At 37.3% G+C, this 18,921-nt stretch overlaps 1 protein-coding gene across 5 annotated transcripts in view; it reads left to right on the top strand.

The window, feature by feature from the left end:
- The window catches only part of ZEB1 (zinc finger E-box binding homeobox 1), a 194,324-nt gene extending 181,685 nt beyond the window's left edge, over positions 1-12,639 (top strand). For 4 of the 5 annotated variants that reach the window (XM_044915511.1, XM_044915512.1, XM_044915510.1 and 1 more), the window contains 3 exons: positions 4,719-6,526; positions 8,662-8,842; positions 8,960-11,557. In XM_044915511.1, coding sequence (XP_044771446.1) covers positions 4,719-6,526; positions 8,662-8,842; positions 8,960-9,552 — 2,582 coding nt within the window. In that variant the 3' untranslated portion in view covers positions 9,553-11,557. Of the gene's footprint in view, positions 1-4,718; positions 6,527-8,661; positions 8,843-8,959 lie in introns of all 5 variants that reach the window. The other variant, XM_044915509.1, reaches the window with a different exon arrangement.
- The last annotated feature ends 6,282 nt before the right edge of the window (positions 12,640-18,921 follow it).

Here is an 18,921-nt window from a genome sequence, read left to right as displayed (position 1 = left end):
AAGTAATATGAGACGTATATACCTTTAATACAGCAAGAAATTTTAATTCAAAAATATATTAGGAAAATAAAGTTAAGTAACACAGCCATGAAGTAAACATGAAATAAAATGGATACTATGACATGCCAAGCACATGCTGGAAGTGGACCACACATTAGACTCTAGGGTTTAGGAACTCAGGAAACTGCAATCAGTAACCAAGACCCAGACTGTCTGTAAGTGAAAGGAATCAGTCACTAGGAAAAGTACAACTCTTCCTGCTACAAAGCCCATAGGGAAGCAAAATGCATTTGATATCATTTTCCAAAATAGCCTTAAAATAGTACAGCAGAAAATTTGATAAGGTTTTCTTTTTAAAGTAAGATTCTCCATGGGACGCCTGGGTGGCTCAGTCGGTGAAGCGACTGCCTTCAGCTCAGGTCATGATCCCGGGGTCCTGGGATTGAGCCCCGCATCGGGCTCCCTGCTCCACGGGAAGCCTGCTTCTCCCTCTCCCACTCCCCCTGCTTGTGTTCCCTCTCTCGCTGTGTCTCTCTCTGTCAAATAAATAAAGTCTTTAAATAAATAAATAAAAATAAAGAAAGATTCTCCAATAGAAAACCAGTGATATTTCACCAAAATGCAGTTTAGAAAAAGCATTTCTCCAGGGTAGCCACTTGGATACAATCCAGGTATACAGCTCTCAGATGGTCTGGTTTATTCCAAAGGAAGATTTCTGAGTTGGGGCTTCTCAGTGTCATTCCAGGACTGGTACCAGTCTGTAAGCTTTTTTGAGACTGGTTCTTGAAGAGCTAAATATAGAAATTGAGAGTAATTTAGAAACTATTAGACGAAGAAAATGCTGTGATAATTTTATTATATTTTATACAATATTGATCTTACAGTAGATTGGAAATTAAAACAAAAAACTGGGGGCACAGAAGGTCCTTCACCACAGATAGTTTTGAAAGAGCTGTTTAGAGTATCGAATAATGGACGAGCTTCATATCCTTCAAGAAACCTCTGTAATTTTTTTTTCTCAGCTCAGTTTTTAATCATGATCTTTAAATTATAGTCCCTAAAATTACCTGGATTGTTGCTATCTTCCGACACCATTAAAACGAGCCATATGCAGAGTCATGTGTTTTAGCCATCATCTGAACTCCTCATGTGGGAGCTGAGCTATGATGAGGAGCAGGTCACCTCACCTCCACTCAGAGGTGAGACAAAAAAGGCTCCTGGTCCCGGGCTCTGATCCCCCCCAGAAATAACTTGGGTTTGTTCCACAGCCCTATGAACTTTAGCCTGGAAAGTTTTTACGTGAGATGCAACCAAACGTCCACCTCAGCCATTACAAAAAAGAAATCAGTATTCATAGGACATTTGACTTTTTACAGCACAATTTCACCTCCAGGGTTTAACAGTTGCTAGACAGACAAATTAAGTGATGTACTTTAGCTATAAACCATAAAGCTATAAAGTTAGAAACAAGGGGTTTTCCAACAAACATAGCGGATTTGGCTTTAGAACAATTGTTCTGCACTTTCTTTCTGGCAATGATAAAATATCAGGTAATCCCCAACAATAATACTGATGACTAGCATTTATTGAGTACTTAACTATGTACAGCCACATTCTAGTTATTTGTGTACATTAACTCATATAGTCCCAACAATAGCCCGATGAGGTAGATGCTATTACTTCTTCCCTTTCTACTGATGAGAAAATGGAGGCTCAGAGAGCTTACGTAACCTATCCAGAGTCACTCAGCTAGTCCATGGCAAAGCCAGGGCCCCAGTGTAAGTATCCTGACTCCAAAGCTGTTGCCTTAGCCACTGGGCTCCTCTATCTCCCTGTCTGTAAAGATAAAAATAATCTGTGGGGCGCCTGGGTGACTCAGTTGGTTAAGCATCTGCCACCTTCTGCTCAGGTCATGATCTCCAGGTCCTGGGATCAAGCCCCATGTCAGGCTCCCTGCTCAGCAGAGAGTCTGCTTCTCCCTTTCCCTCTGCCCCACCGCTCCTGCTCTCTCCCTCTCCCTTTCTCCTTCTCTCAAATAAATAAAATCTTTTTTAAAAATAATCTATATTATAAATTCTTATTTTCCAAGTGTCTCTAACAAGAGAACAAGCATATGGCTCATCTAAAAAAGTTATGCAAGAATTTAAAATGTTAAAATAGAGATACTAGAACACATCCCTTGCCTTACACCCCTTCCCCCCCAGAAATTTACCTGATGCAGTTTGAGTATTGAATCATATTTCAGGCATCCCATTGGAAAGATACTGATAAACTGGAGAATTTCCAGAGATGAGGTAACAAGTGGGTAAAAACCATGTCCCATGAGGAGTCTTTGAAGGACCTGGGTATATTTAGCCCACACAAGGGGAGTTTAAGGATACAGATGACCGCTCTTCATCAGTTTGAAAGTCTGACTTTTAGAAGAAAAGTTAGGCTTGCTCTGTGTGGCATCAGAGGGAAGGCTAGGACAGGAAAGTAGGCATTATAACAAGCGAATTCTGGCTTAGTACTCAACCTGTCTCTCCAGAGAATTAACTTTTTAAAAGATGCACTAACATGTATTAAGACCACACTAAGAGTTTTGCTATATTATGTCATATAACTGCTACAACAATCCAGTGAGGATGTGTGTACATTTATTTACACACCTAAACACTGAGGCTTGGAAAGATTAAGAAAACAGCCAGGGACACCTGGGGGGCTCAGTCAATTGAGCATCCAACTCGTAATTTCAGCTCAGGTCATGATCTCATGGTCATGAGATTGAGCCCCGTGTTGGGCTCCATGCTCAGTGTGAGTCTGCTTAAGATTCTCTCTCTCCTCCTCTTTCTTCTCCTGCCCCACTCATGACCCCACCTTTCTCTCTAAATAAATAAATAAATAAATAAATAAAATCTTTTTAAAAAACTAGTGGCAGAGCTAGGTCTTGAACCCAAATTCATGATCCTCAGCAGAACCAAACTAGACCATCTTCCATAGAGCTGTCCAGCAAGTAATAACCTTCTTTTAATAAAGGAGCTTAAGCAGGAGACTAGCTAAAGTCAAAGGTGATATAAAATGAACTCTTTTACTGTACAGGAGGTCCTCTTAGATCCCTTCCAGTTCTAATATCCTATTCTTCAAGTAATTATACTTTTAGAAAATATAACTTACTTTCTAAAAACTTTACAACACTGAAATTACATTATTAGAAGAACTTACATTGAGTTTCTCACTGCTTTCATTTTCATTCTTAAAAAGAACAGAAGAAAGAGTTTTATCTTGATACTGAGTAGATAAATAGCATCACCATATTCCATAATTTTGCCATTAGTCATTCATTCATCCAAAAAAGGTTTATTGAGCATTTTTGACCTACACTTCAATAGGTACAAGGCATAAATGGCACATGAGACTCAAGTTCCTATCTTATTGAAACTGATAGTCTTTAACCTATAAATTATAAATGAATGAACGATAAATATAAATTAAAATTAAGGCAAAAAATTAGGGTTGTCTGAAAGTATTCCATTTGACTCCATGCTTCTCAAAATTTTCTACTGAAGTATCCCTAACAGCCAACAAGAATGAATGTCTTCTCTCCTGGAAGGTCAAGGAAGCAACTTGACGTAAGCCCCTACAAGCAAAGAGCTTCTTTGACATTGTGGTTTTTTCCTAACAATTCACATGAATATTATCTTTTTCTCCATGGTATAATCTGTGTTTTAATATTAAAATGTTTTAAATTACTGTAACCGCTGTCAATAAAATTGAAACTACAAGAAAGTTTTGCATACCCACTAGAACATTGCCTTCTAGCTCCAGGAATGCATACCTCCCAGTTTAATAAGCCAAGGCTGATAACAATACCTCATATGGAAAGTTTTCTGCCCATTGAGAAAGATCTTTTCAAGGAAACCTTAAAACCTTGTGGATATGGGAAGGATAGGTATTCGTACTTGTTAAGTCTTATATAAGGGAGATTTTACTTACTTTTCTTTCCTCTAATGTTAATTTCTCCTGCAGATGGTTAAGTATAGTGAAATACAGAAAAATTACATAGGTAGATGAAATAGGGTAAGAAAAAAAATTACTTGAAAGAGAGATGTACATTTGACCCTTGAACAATGCAGGGTTATGGGAGCTGGGCCCCCATGCAGTCAAAACTCCACGTATAACTTTTGACTCCCCAAAACTTAACTACTGCTAGCCTACTGCTGACCAGAAGCCTTACCTGTAACAGAAACAGTCAATTAATACACGCTTTGAATGTTATATGTATTATATACTGTACTGTTACAATAGAGTAAGCAAGAGAAAAGGGTATTAAGAAAACTCATTAAGGAAGAGAAAATACATTTGCAGTACTGTTGGGTATTTATCAAAAAACATCCCGTGTTAAGTCAGCCCATGCAGTTCAAACCCATGTTGTTCAAGGGTCAACTAGAATTCTTTTTGGCATTTGAGAATTATTTGAAGTTTTAAAGGTTAGCAGGAATATTATACACATATGCTGAAAAGACTTCCTTACAGGTTAGCACGTGTACTACAGACGAAGGTTTTGCTAGTCTTTATAACATTTATGTCAGTTTTGAACTTAACATGAATATTCTAAATAAAATTGTATCACAAGATACATGGAAATCTCTTTTTAAATTGATACTGTTTGTTTTAAGGAAAATGTGGATACAGGAAAACTTACATGTAATAATTCAGCAAATATAATTTTTTTTGTTTAGGAGAGAAGCCATATGAATGCCCAAACTGCAAGAAACGTTTTTCCCATTCTGGGTCTTATAGTTCACACATAAGCAGTAAGAAATGTATCAGCTTGATGCCTGTGAACGGGCGACCAAGAACAGGACTCAAGACGCCTCAGTGTTCCTCGCCATCTCTTTCGGCATCACCAGGCAGTCCCACACGACCACAGATACGGCAAAAGATAGAGAATAAACCCCTTCAAGAGCAACTTTCTATAAACCAAATTAAAACTGAACCTGTGGATTATGAATTCAAACCCATAGTCGTTGCTTCAGGAATCAACTGTTCAACCCCTTTACAGAATGGGGTTTTCAGTGGTGGTGGCCCATTACAGGCAACCAGTTCTCCTCAGGGTGTGGTGCAAGCTGTTGTTCTGCCAACGGTCGGTTTGGTGTCTCCCATAAGTATCAATTTAAGTGATATCCAGAATGTACTTAAAGTGGCAGTAGATGGTAATGTAATAAGGCAAGTTTTGGAGAATAATCAAGCCAATCTTGCATCCAAAGAACAAGAAACAATCAATGCTTCATCCATACAGCAAGGTGGCCATTCTGTTATTTCTGCCATCAGTCTTCCTTTGGTTGATCAAGATGGAACAACCAAAATTATCATTAACTACAGTCTTGAGCAGCCTAGCCAACTTCAGGTTGTTCCTCAGAATTTAAAAAAAGAAAACCCAGTCCCCACAAACAGTTGCAAAAGTGAAAAGTTACCAGAAGATCTTACTGTTAAATCAGAGAAGGACAAAAGCTTTGAAGGAGGAGTGAACGATAGCACTTGCCTTCTGTGTGACGAATGTCCAGGAGATATTAATGCACTTCCAGAATTAAAGCACTATGACCTAAAGCAGCCTGCTCAGCCTCCTCCACTCCCTGCACCAGAAGCTGAGAAGCCCGAGTCCTCTGTTTCATCGGGTGGAGATGGCAGTCTGTCTCCCAGTCAGCCACCTTTAAAGAACCTCTTATCTCTTCTAAAAGCATATTATGCTTTGAACGCACAGCCAAGTGCAGAAGAGCTCTCAAAAATTGCCGATTCGGTAAACCTCCCACTGGATGTAGTAAAAAAGTGGTTTGAAAAGATGCAAGCTGGACAGATTTCAGTGCAGTCTTCTGAACCATCTTCTCCTGAACCAGGCAAAGTAAATATCCCTGCAAAGAACGATGAGCAGCCTCAATCTACAAATGCAAATGAACCCCCGGACAGCACAGTAAATCTACAAAGTCCCCTGAAGATGACTCACTCTCCAGTTTTACCAGCGGGATCAACCGTCAATGGTTCCAGAAGTAGTCCATCATCCCCATCACCTCTAAACCTTTCCTCATCCAGAAATACACAGGGTTACTTGTACACAGCAGAAGGTGCACAAGAAGAGCCACAAGTAGAACCTCTTGATCTTTCACTACCAAAGCAACAGGGAGAATTATTGGAAAGGTCAACTATCACTAGTGTTTACCAGAACAGTGTTTATTCTGTCCAGGAAGAACCCTTGAACTTGTCTTGTGCAAAAAAGGAGCCACAAAAGGACAGTTGTGTTACAGACTCAGAACCAGTTGTAAATGTAATCCCACCAAGTGCCAACCCCATAAATATTGCTATACCTACAGTCACTGCCCAGTTACCCACGATCGTGGCCATTGCTGACCAGAACAGTGTTCCATGCTTGCGGGCACTAGCTGCCAATAAGCAGACTATTCTGATTCCCCAGGTGGCTTACACGTACTCGACTACAGTCAGCCCTGCAGTCCAGGAACCACCCTTGAAAGTGATCCAGCCAAATGGGAATCAGGTAAAGAAAAGGCCCCTATCCCAAAGCTATTTACTAAAATGCTAGTTTGACTTCTTTCGGTGAAATTTTTCAAATAAAAATCAGTCTCTGCAGAGCCAAGCAGGTTGTTACAAACTATCATTTTTGAGAGGAAATAGATGAACATTTGCTTTAACTTTCATAGCATCTCGCCTTCAGTTTCTTACTAATCCCAGGTATGGTTATCAACTACAGTTGTGTTATTCTCCTGGGGAAATGAGAAGTCTCAGCTAAAGACTTGACTATCTGAAGCTTGAAACAGAAGAAAAATTGGAATACTCACCAATTGGACTTCTGTTTCTAGAGTTATATTCCCAAATTAGTAACAGTTTCTGCTGTATCATCATTAATGCATGAAAATACATTCCCATTCACAGACATTTCACACCAGCAAAACTGAGCTATTACTTTTTATGTGTTAACACCTATATTTATTAAAGGCTTTAATTAAACAAGACTTAAGTATACAAAGAGCTCACCTAGTGAATTTGCTGATCACTTTATGAGCTGTAAACTGAAACAGTATTCAGTCATAATTAATATATATGAACCTATATGTGCATTTTCCTCCTTACCTTCCCCCCCAAATCCATGATGCAGTTTTAGATAGAACCATTTTGTGTACTATTGTGTGCCTCATTATCCAGACTTTTTCTAGGTTACTAACCTTGATGGCCTCCCAATTTTTTTCATCGGTTTCTTATTGAATCAACCATATACTAGAGATAAATGTGATCTTTCATCCAAATATTTGCTATAAGTAGGTACAGCTGAAATAATTACAACATCCTGTTCAAATGTATATCTGCTGCTTTTTTTTCCCCCTTAAAAATTGCTACTGATTGGGTTTCCTGCAATTGTGGTTACTCTTGAAAAAAAACTCTCACACAACTAATGAATTCATATAGACTCTCGGTGTTTAAAACACTGTGCACACCTTTGAATAATAAAGGGGGACCCACCAACATTTCACTTAATCATATGGCCACGTCAGATAGCAATGAAAGTAGTGAAGTTACTTTAGCACAAACTGGCAGCTCACAAACCACCCAGGCAAATGGCCGTGCCTCTCCCACTTTGCAAAACTATAAAAAATGTTGTGAAAAACCTTTGAGCTTTTAGACTATTTGTGGGCTTAGAGGCAGTAGAATGGAAGACTTTAGGAAAGACATAAGGATCTTGAGGGACCCAACTCCACTACCAGTCATTGTTTACCTACATGAGAGCTTCCTACACATTACCGCCCTGGGACTGCCTGAAATGTTTTATTCCACTGAAATTCTGAAGATTTATTTTGTCTAGCAAGTATTCTTGCTTCCAAAATAGAGACCCTCCTGCATTGTTTTGCCATCTTTTTCCTTAGCAAAGTGGTAGAGCAAACCCCTCTCTTTTCAAAGAAACCATGGAGGTCAGTTCATAGACTTCTGAAGTTTCGGAGGATACAATTGAAAGACCACCTTTAAAAATAGAATCTTGGGGCACCTGGGTGGCTCAGTCGTTAAGCGTCTGCCTTCGGCTCAGGTCATGATCCCAGGGTCCTGGGATCGAGCCCCTCATCGGGCTCCCTGCTCAGCGGGAAGTTTACTTCTCCCTCTCCCACTCTCCCTGCTTGTGTTCCCTCTCTCGCTGTGTCTCTCTCTCTGTCAAATAAATAAAATCTTTCTAAATAAATAAATAAATAAAAATAGAATCTTAATTTTTGCTTAGTAAAACCCAGAAGGAAAACAATGAAGGCAAATAATGCAGTTAGAGATTGGTGATGATGTAGCAAACTCATAATTTAAAATTTTCTGCAAATTTCTCACAAAGTCATGATTTGTTTGAAACCAGGTAAATTTTGTTAGTATACATTTTACATTCTTTCTTTTCATCAGTTGATCACTTGTTTTTGTCATCGTTGTGACTCTTTTGCCCCCAACCTCACTTTTTTCTGTATCAACTCCCACCTCGCATCCAGCCCCCCGCCCTTGGAGCCTGTCTGCTGTGATGAGTAGTATTCCTGCTTTGGTCAAGCTATTGAAAGTATAAATCAAAGTAGTTTTTTAACCTGTGCTTTTATATATGTCTCTTGCTTACCTTTTAATTTGAAATTAAATGTTCTTCTTTTCTTTCTTTAGGATGAAAGGCAAGACACTAGCTCAGAAGGAGTATCAAATGTAGAGGACCAGAATGACTCGGATTCTACACCACCCAAAAAGAAAATGCGGAAGACAGAAAATGGAATGTATGCTTGTGATTTGTGTGATAAGATATTCCAAAAGAGTAGCTCACTATTGAGACATAAATATGAACACACAGGTATGTCGCTGAACCTGACAGCTTTTGAAAAATGACTCTGTAACCCTTTCCGCAAACTGAAGTGCCCCCAAAAGTCTTCGGAGGATTTTGTGTCATGGCTGTGTTCTTATTTTGCAGGTAAGAGACCGCACGAGTGTGGAATCTGTAAGAAGGCATTTAAACACAAACATCATTTGATTGAACACATGCGGTTACATTCTGGAGAAAAGCCCTATCAATGTGACAAATGTGGAAAGCGTTTCTCACACTCTGGGTCTTATTCCCAACACATGAATCATCGCTACTCCTATTGCAAGCGAGAGGCGGAGGAGCGCGATAGCACGGAGCAGGAGGGGACGGGACCGGAAGTCCTGGCCGGCGAGCACGGGGGCGCCCGGGCATCTCCCTCACAGGCCGACTCGGATGAGAGAGAGAGTCTGACGAGGGAAGAGGATGAAGACAGTGAAAAAGAGGAAGAGGAGGAGGAGGACAAAGAGATGGAAGAACTGCAGGAAGAGAAAGAATGTGAAAAACCGCAAGGGGAGGAGGAGGAGGAGGAGGAGGACGAGATGGAGGAGGAGGAGGGGGAAGAGGCAGAGAATGAGGGAGAAGAGGCAAAAACTGAAGGTCTGATGAAGGATGATGAAGCTGTAAATCAAGTGAGCAGCTTCGAACAAAAAGTGAGCAAGAATAGTGAGCAGGTGTCTGAAGAAAAAACAAATGAAGCCTAATAGTTTTTCTAGAAGGAAAATACATTCTAATTGGTAATGAAGTTTGTTCTATATTATACATGCTTTTCATGGGAACACAGTAACCTGTATACTGTGGTTTCTGTTCACTACTGTGTAAAGTAAAAATTTAAAAAAATACAAAATACAAAAAAAAAAAAAAAAAAAACCCACACACACAAAAAAAATCCGGGTGTGCCTGATCTCAGACCTAGTAATTTTTCATGCATTTTTCAAAGTTAGGAACAAGTTTGTAACACGAAGCAGATTAGAAAACTTTAATGACTCGGAAAGCAAAGATTTAACAGGTTAAAGGAAACTGATTAATTAGATAAGCATCTGGCATTGTTTCATTTTGTCAGTATTAATTATCACTCTTACGTTGGTTTATTCTTAAGCTGTACAATTGGGAGAAATTTTATAATTTTTTATTGGTAAACGTATGCTAAATCCGCTTCAGTATTTTATTATGTTTTTTAAAATGTGAGAACGTCTGCACTACAAAATTCCCTTCACAGAGAAGTATAATGCAGTTCCAAACCGTGCTAACTACCTTTTATAAATTCAATCTAGAAGGTAGTAATTTCTAATATTTAGATGTCATAGTGGAGTATTATCATTTCAAGTGTATTGTTAGCCTTAAGAAAGCAGCCGATAGAAGAACTGAAGTTTCTTACTCACGTGGTTTAAAATGAAGTTCAGAAGATTGTCATTGAGTTCTGATTGCAGGGACTAACAGTGTTAATCCTGGGAAGGGTAGCAGAGTCGTCAGAATCAGTGTTCGTAATTGTGTTTGAGTATGTGGTGACAAATATGAAGGATATGATATGAAGCTTTGTATCTCCTTTGGCCTTAAGCAAGACCTGTGTGCTGTAAGTGCCATTTATCAGTATTTTCAAGGCTCTAACCCGCCTTCGTTCAATGTGTGGCCTACAATAACTAGCATTTGTTGATTTGTTTATTGTATCAAAATTCCAAATAAAACTTAAAACCACTGACTCTGTCAGAGAAACCTAAACACTGGGACATTTCATCCTTTAATTCCTCAGTATTCATTTTGTGTTAATTGACTTTCAAAATTTCTCTACAGAAATGAAAGGGAAATTTTCTAATCTGCTCTGTCCATGTACTTGCATTTCAGACATGGACATGCCATTGTTATTTGGCTCATAACTGTTTCCAAATGTTAGTTATTATGGACCCAGTTTATTAACAACATTAGCTGATTTTTACGTATCAGTATTATTTTATTTCTTTTAGTTTATAGATCTGTGCAACATTTTTGTACTGTATGTCTTCAAACCTGGCAGTATTAATACCCTTCTTACTGACATGTACTTTTAGTTTTAGAAAACTTTTATATTTATGTGTCTTATTTTTATATTTCTTTATTTATTACACAGTGTAGTGTATAATACTGTAGTTTGTATTAATACAATAATATATTTTAGTATGAAAATTTGGAAAGTTGATAAGATTTAAAGTAGAGATGCAATTGGTTCTCTTGCATTGAGATTTGATTTAACAGTGTTATGTTAACATTTATACTTGCCTTGGACTGTAGAACAGAATTTAAATGGGAATGTATTAGTTTTACAACTACAACCAAGTCATTTTACCTTTACCCAGTTTTTAATATAAAACTCTTAAATTTTGAAATTCACTGTGTGACTAATAGCATGATGCTCTGCAGTTTTATTAAGAGATTAGCCTAACCATAAAACTCTCATTTCCTTAGTAAGCCAAATTAGGATAACCTTATATAAACAGTGTTGGGAACAATGTTTAACATTTTGTGCCAATTTGTTCCTGTATTCATGTATGTAAGTTACAAATCTGATTCTTCATTTTTAAGTTCCTTGTTACACCATGGTCATTTTCTAGTTTTTTACCAGACTCCCCCATCTCACAATAAAATGCATCAACAAGCCTGACCTGCTGTCATTCTTTTCATTATTATCAAGATTTTCTTTGGAAAGCTCTCTGAAACGGGGTATTGCACAGTCATCCCGCACTCAGTTTACCTTGGGCTGAATGTGGGTAACAAACTAAATGTTTTCGACATTCACCACTAAATCATGGACTTCCCTGTGGCTGAATGTTTCTGGGAAGATCAGAGTTGGCAACTAAAGGCTTCCTCAGAGGTTGCTCCCTCTTCCTGAAACCTTAACCGCACCCCCTTATGATCCTGTGACTTCTCATCCTCAGGTCACTTCAGGGAATCCCGGGTGTAGATGCCTTTCCTCTGTACGTTCCTCGTACCTTTCTTGCCACAGCTCTTAAACGCAGTTATTTTATTCCCTCCCCACTAGGAAGAGGAACCATATCTACCAGAGTCACTCTCACACCCCCAGTGCCTAGCAGAGTGCCTGGCACTAGTAGGTACAACAGATTTTCTTGAATGAAAATGTAATTTGCATGTTAACAGAGCTCAGCTATGTCTTTACTACTCTCTTGCCTCTAATCCAAGAATATGTATATTAAATAATTCTAGCAATCTAATATTTTTCTTACTCAGGTCCTACTAAACATTTGACGTCATAGGCAGTAAATTATGCTGCCTTTTTCAATAGAATGCCTTACTATTCTGATTTGAGAGTTTATTTCTAGGTGTCTTTCTGATGCTTTCCCTCAGGGGACATGACACAAGCATTCAAAGCCTGTAGATATGACTGCTTCCAGTATGAACGATGTGACCAATTCTAGGGGACTCTATTTTAGGACCCACTTCTGTTTCTATGACCCCACATTCCTAAGTCCTCATTAACGTCATGTTGCTTCATTTCTTCTGTCACTGAGAACAGCTACCCAATAAACAAACACCATGTAGGATTAGGAAATAAGAATAACCCTTCCTAGGAGGCCTTTATACAGCAATCACTGTAATAAGAAGCTCAAAAAGGCGGTGCTTGACGTATTGATAAATGGCTAACAAAGGAATCTAGCTATTATCAGAGAAGTTTTGGAAAGGAAGACAAGTGAACTCTTCCCAGTATTTGCCTAAATCACATAACAATTGAGCCATATGTTATTTATTTGTGCCATGTAAAGGTGCTTCACTACTATTATCAAAATTAATTTTCACAAAATACGTATAAAAACCATGTGCTCATGAACACACACACACACACACACATATTAATACCAGAAAAAGGATTTAAACATAGGCTTATCTGGCTCTAAATCCATGTTCTTAACTAGCTTGTATCACATCTCCTATAAGAATAGCTCACACTAATTTAAACTCGAACTTGGCCTTAGAGGATATGAGAAGAAAATGTCACCAAGACCAATATACATTTCATAACAGGATGAAAAAGGAAAGGAGGGGCATGAGATTTTTCAAATCTGTGTGCAAACTTTAAAATTAGCCTTGAAAACATGAAACTACAGTAACTTAGTTTTCTCCTCTTAAGATCAAGGGAAGACATACTAGGACAATCACAATATGGACTTTGTCTCTGAACCTTAAGAAAAAGCAGAAGCTCCTCTGCTCTAATGAGCAAATACATTCCATTCAACACAGCAGAATACACATTTTTTTTTTCCCAGTAGCACATGGGACATTCATAAAGAGAAACCATATTATGGGCCATAAAACAACTCTCAAATCCAAAAAAATTGCAAATAAAATGTTTTCTCAGACTACAAAAACATTAAACTAGAAATCTGTAACAGAAACATATCTAGAAAATCCCCCAAAATTATTGGAAATAATACAAACGCGTTTCTAAGTAACCCATGGGTAAAAAAAGAAATTAACAATTATAAAATAGGGTGAGCTAAATGAAAATGCACTATATCAAAACTTATAGTGTGCAGCAAAAGCAGTGCATATAAGAAAATTTATAGCATTAAATGCTTACATTTAAAAAAAATAGAGGGCTCAAGTATCTAACCTACCTTAAGAACCAGAAAAAGAAGAAAATTAAATCCAAACCAAGCAGAAAGGAAGCAATAATAAAAGACTAGTGGGGATGCCTGGGTGGCTTTGTCATTAAGCGTCTGCCTTCGGCTCAGGTCATGGTCCCAGGGTCCTGGGATCGAGTCCTGCATCGGGCTCCCTGCTCGGCGAGAAGCCTGCTTCTCCCTCTTCCTCTGCCTGCCGTTTCCCCTGCTTGTGCTCTCTCTCTCTCTGGCAAATAAATAAATAAAATATTTTTTAAAAAGACAAATTAATGGCATAGGAAACAAAAATAATAAATCAATGAAAAAGAATAAATCAATGAAATCAGAATCTGATTCTTCAAAAAGATTAATAAAATTGATAAACCCCCAGCCAAATAAAGAAAAAAAGGAGACATAAATTGCCAATATCAAGAAGGAGAGAGAAGACATCCTTGCAGATCCTACAGACTAAAGGATAAAAAGAAAACATGAACTTTATCCCAATGAATTTGACAGCTTTGATGAAAATGACACATTTCTTGAAAGATCCAAAATACCAAACTCACTAAAGAAGAAATAGATAGCCTCAATAATCCAATGTCAATGAAGTTTTTTTAATTTAAATTTCTAGTTAAAAATCTCCCCACAAAGACTACAGTCCCAGACAGCTTCACTGGTGAGTTCTACCAAATACCTAAGGAACATATCCTACCAATTCTACATAAACTCACTGAGAAAATTAAAAAAGGAGAAAACACTTCCCACCTTAGTCTGTGAAGCCAGCATTAACCTGATACCAAAACCAGGAAATGACATTACAAGAAACAAAATCTACATACCAACATCTCTCATGAATATTGATGCAAAAATCCTTAACAAAATATTAGGCAATCAATTTGAACAGTGTATCAAAAGGAAAATATCTCATGACCAAGTGGGATTTATCCCAGGATTGCAAGGTTGATTTTGAATTGAATTCAAAATTCAATTAATATAATGCATCATATTTACAAAACAAAAAGGAGGCCAAATAATCATCTTAATAGGTGTAGAAGAAGCATCTGACAAAATTCAACACCAAGTCACAAATATTCTCAGCAATCTAGGAATAGAAGGAAATTTCCTAAACCTGATAAAAATCATCTCACAAAAAACCTATACTTAATATCATGCTAAGTTATAAAAAAAATTAAATGCTTTCTCCTTAAATTATGAACAAGGCAAGAATGTCTGCTCTCACACTTTTATTAAACATTGCACCAGAGGTCACACTGGGTGCAACATGACAAAAAAAGAAATTAAAGGCACACAGGTGGGAAAAAATGTAAAATTGTATCTGCAGACAGCTTGATTGTCTATGAGGAAAACAAGGAATTTACAAAAAAGCAACTAGAAATGGTGAGAGCAAGGTTACAGGATACAAGGTCATTATACAAAACTCAATAGTATTCTACTACATGGTAGTGATAAAAATGGAAATTTAAATTTAAAAAACAGTACCATCAAAAATGAAATATTTAGGGATAATTTAACAAAATTCACACACAAAAATAACAAACAACCCTGTGCCCTGAAAACTATAAAACATTGCTGAAAGAAACTAAAGATGCAAAGAAAATAGATACTCCTTCTTTATGGATTAGAAAACTCAGTATCATTACGGTGTCAATCCTCCCCAAATTTATCTATTGATTCAATACAATTTCAGTGAAAATCCCAGCCACATAATTATAGAAATGGACATGCAAAGACTTAAAGTAGGCAAAACAATTTTAAAAAGGAATAAAGTTGGAGGACTTACACTGATTTCTAGAGTTACTATAAAGCTAGAGTGACTATAAAGTAGTCAATACAGAATTGTATTGACATGAGAATAGACATATAAATCAAGAAAACAGGATTAAGAGCTGAGAGAAGATCCATACATTGACAGTCAATCGATCATTGCCAAACGTGCCAAGATAACCCATCTTTAAAAATGTAGTGCTGGTATTAAATATCCATATGCAGGAAAATGAACTTGATCTGTACCTCCTACCATACACAGAAATTGTTTCAAAGTGGATTATAGACCTAAATATAAGAGCTAAAGTTGTAAATCTTGAAAACAAATTCTTTGTAACCTTGGGTTAAGAGAAGATTTCCAAGATAAGACACAAGAAAGATGAATGAATCATAAAGAAAAAATTGACAAATTGAACTTCACAAAAATTGTAAACTTTTGCTCTCCAAAGAAAATCAAAAGGGAAGACATAGATTGGGAGAAAATATTTGCAAACATGTATCTATATACCCAAGAGAAATGAAAACATACAACCACACAAAAAACTGTATACCATGTTTATAGCAGCATTGTTTATGATAGCTAAAAACTGGAAACAAACCCATTGTCAATCAACTGATGAATAGATAAATATGGTATACCCATAGAATGAAATAGTATTTGACAACAAAAGGAATGAAGTATTGATGCACCTTGAAAACTTTATGCTAAGTGAAAGTAGCTAGTCACAAAATACTACATGTTCTATTATTCCACGCTATGAAATGTCCAAAATAGGCAAATAGATTAGTGGTTGTCTAGGGCTAGGAGTAGGGAAAGAATGGATAGTGACTGCTAATGGATATGGGTTTCTTTTCGGTATAATGAAAGTGTTCTAAGTTAGATTGTGGTGATATTTGCACAAGTCTATGAATATACTAAAAACTATGGACCTGTACACTTCAAATGGGTCAACTTTATGGTATATGAATTACATCTCAACAAAACTGTTAAAAATATGTGTATATAAATTTTGAATATATAAAGAACAATACAACTCAATAATAAGACAACCCAATTTTTTTAAGTAAGCAAAATATTTGAAAAGATAACTTTACCAAGGAAGGTCTAGAGATGGGAAAAAAGCACATGAAACAATGATCAACATCATTAGTAATTAGAGAAAGGCAAATTAAAACCACAATGTGTATCACTACACACCCAATAGAAGGCTAACATTCATAATTAATAAAATCCAGTAATACCAAATGTTGGCCAAGATATAGAGCAACTAGAATTTCCAGGCATTGGTGGTGGGAATTTAAAATAGTACAACCCCTTTTAAAAATAGTTTGTCAGTGTTTTATAAAGTTAAACACATGCTTAACATACCCAGAAACCCCCTCCTTGGTTTTTACACAAGTTAAATGAAAACATACGTTCAAAGACTCGTATTAAGATGTTCATAGCAGTTTTAGTCATAATAGCCACACTGACAATAACCCAAATGTCTATAAAACATTAAATTAATAACAAATTGCAGTATTTTCATACAATGGAATACCGCTCAGCAATAAATATAACAACAAACCCATAACAACATGGATGAATTGCAAAAGCAGATATGCTAAGTATAACATGATTGTGTGTTGGCTACACAGATACATACACTTGTAAAAATTGTAAAAATTATCCTTTCTGATGTCAACTTCACATAACCTCCATTTCCTTTATTAATTAAAAGAAGATCAAAACAACAGGTAATAAGCACTGGTTTTGTGTGCTAAGTATATATTTGGGTGGTGTTGCCCTTGTTTTTGTGCAGTGACTCAATATTTCTGTTATTGGATTGAGTTTCTTTTTCTTTTAGTCTTCGAATCCTGGAAGGTGGGAAGAAATATCTCTGAAATGGCAGATATATTCAAGACAGATTACAACTTAGACTTGTTTCCAGGTCATCTGGATCTTCATAAAATACTGTTTTCTATTATTTCTTGGACTTGTATATTCCTTTTTGTGGTCAAATATACTACATGAAATATAAAATTTACCTCTTTAACCACTATTCAGTGTACAGTTCAGTGACATTAAGGACATTCACAGTGTTGTGTGGCCATCACCATTATCTATTTTTCATCATCCTGAACAGAAACTCTGTCCCCATTAAACAATAACCCCCATCACCTCCTTCTCTCCAGCCCCTGTTAACCATTTATTATATTTTGTGTCTTTATGAATTTGTCGATTCTAGGCACCTCGTATAAGTGGAATCATGCAATATTTGTCCTTTTGTGTCTGGCTTGTTTCACTTAGTATAAAGTCCTCAAAGTCCATCCCCGCTGTAGTTCGTATCAGAATTTCATTTCTTTCTAAAGCTAAATATTCTATTGTATATTTATGCCACATGTTTATCCACTCATCTGTTGATGGACATTGGGTTGTTTCTACCTTTGATTACTGTGAATAATGCTTCTGTGAACATTGGTGTACAAGTATTGGAGTCCCTGCTTTCAATTCTTTGAGGTGTATACCTACAAGTGGACTTGCTGGATCATACGGTGATTCTATGTTAAACCTTTTGAAGAGTTGCCCAACTGTCTTCCACAGTGGAAGCCATTTTGTATTCTGCTAGCCATGCACAAGCATTCCAATTGCTCCACATCCTTGCCAACACTTATTTCTGTTTTATCTTTTTGGTGATAGCCATTCTAATGGGCGTGAGATGGTATCTGATGGTGGTTTTGATTTGCACTGACTCTTGACTTCCCTGCCGTTACCAACAACATACTTCTCCCCCCATCCATCCCCATCCCAATAAAAACCACTGGCACCCACCCAGAGGCTCAGGCCACATTTTAGAATCAAGAAGAAGGCATGAAGGAGGGAGCTTCTCTCCTGTGGAGTATCTCCGGAAGAAACTGATCTCTTATTCTCCCTTTTGAAAACGAAAACAGCAGTTTTATTTTTCTGATTGCCATAGGCACCATTATTTTGGTTGCAGACATAAACATTTAGCAAGGTAAAAAACAAGATAAAAATCAAGATCTATGAGAAGGAATAGCTGTCTTTTAATTCATTCAGTATTTTTCTTTTTTTTTTTTTAAAGATTTATTTATTCATTTCAGAGAGCGAGAATGAGGGAGAGTACATGAGAGGGGGGAGGGTCAGAGGGAGAAGCAGGCTCCTCGCCGAGCAGGGAGCCTGATGCGGGACTCGATCCCGGGACTCCAGGATCATGACCTGAGCCAAAGGCAGTCGCTTAACCAACTGAGCCACCCAGGCGCCGTCTTTTTTTTTTATTATTAGTTTCAGGGGTAGAATTCGGTGATTCATCAGTTGCACACAACACCCAGTTGTCACCACATCAAGTGCCCTCCTTAATGCCCATCACCCAGTTACCTCACCCCCTACCCATCTCCCCTCCAGCAACCCTGTTTCCCATAGTTAAGAGTCTCTATGGTTTGTCTCCCTCTCTGTTTCTATCTTATTTTAGTTTTCCTTCCCTTCCCCTATGTTCATCTGTTTTGTTTCTTAAACTCCACATATGAATGAAATCATATGGCATTTGTCTTTCTCTGACTGACTTATTTTGCTTTGCATAATACCCTCTAGTTCCATCACGTCATTGCAAATGGCAAGATTTCATTCTTTTTGATGACTACTATTCCATTGTATATATATACCACATATTTAGGAAACAACAAATGTTGGTGAGGATGCAG

Source organism: Neomonachus schauinslandi, chromosome 5, assembly GCF_002201575.2.
Source record: "Neomonachus schauinslandi chromosome 5, ASM220157v2, whole genome shotgun sequence".
Lineage (NCBI taxonomy): Eukaryota > Metazoa > Chordata > Mammalia > Carnivora > Phocidae > Neomonachus > Neomonachus schauinslandi.
The sequence above is the reverse complement of the archived record's forward strand: the minus strand, read 5'-3'. Positions and strand labels throughout refer to the sequence as shown.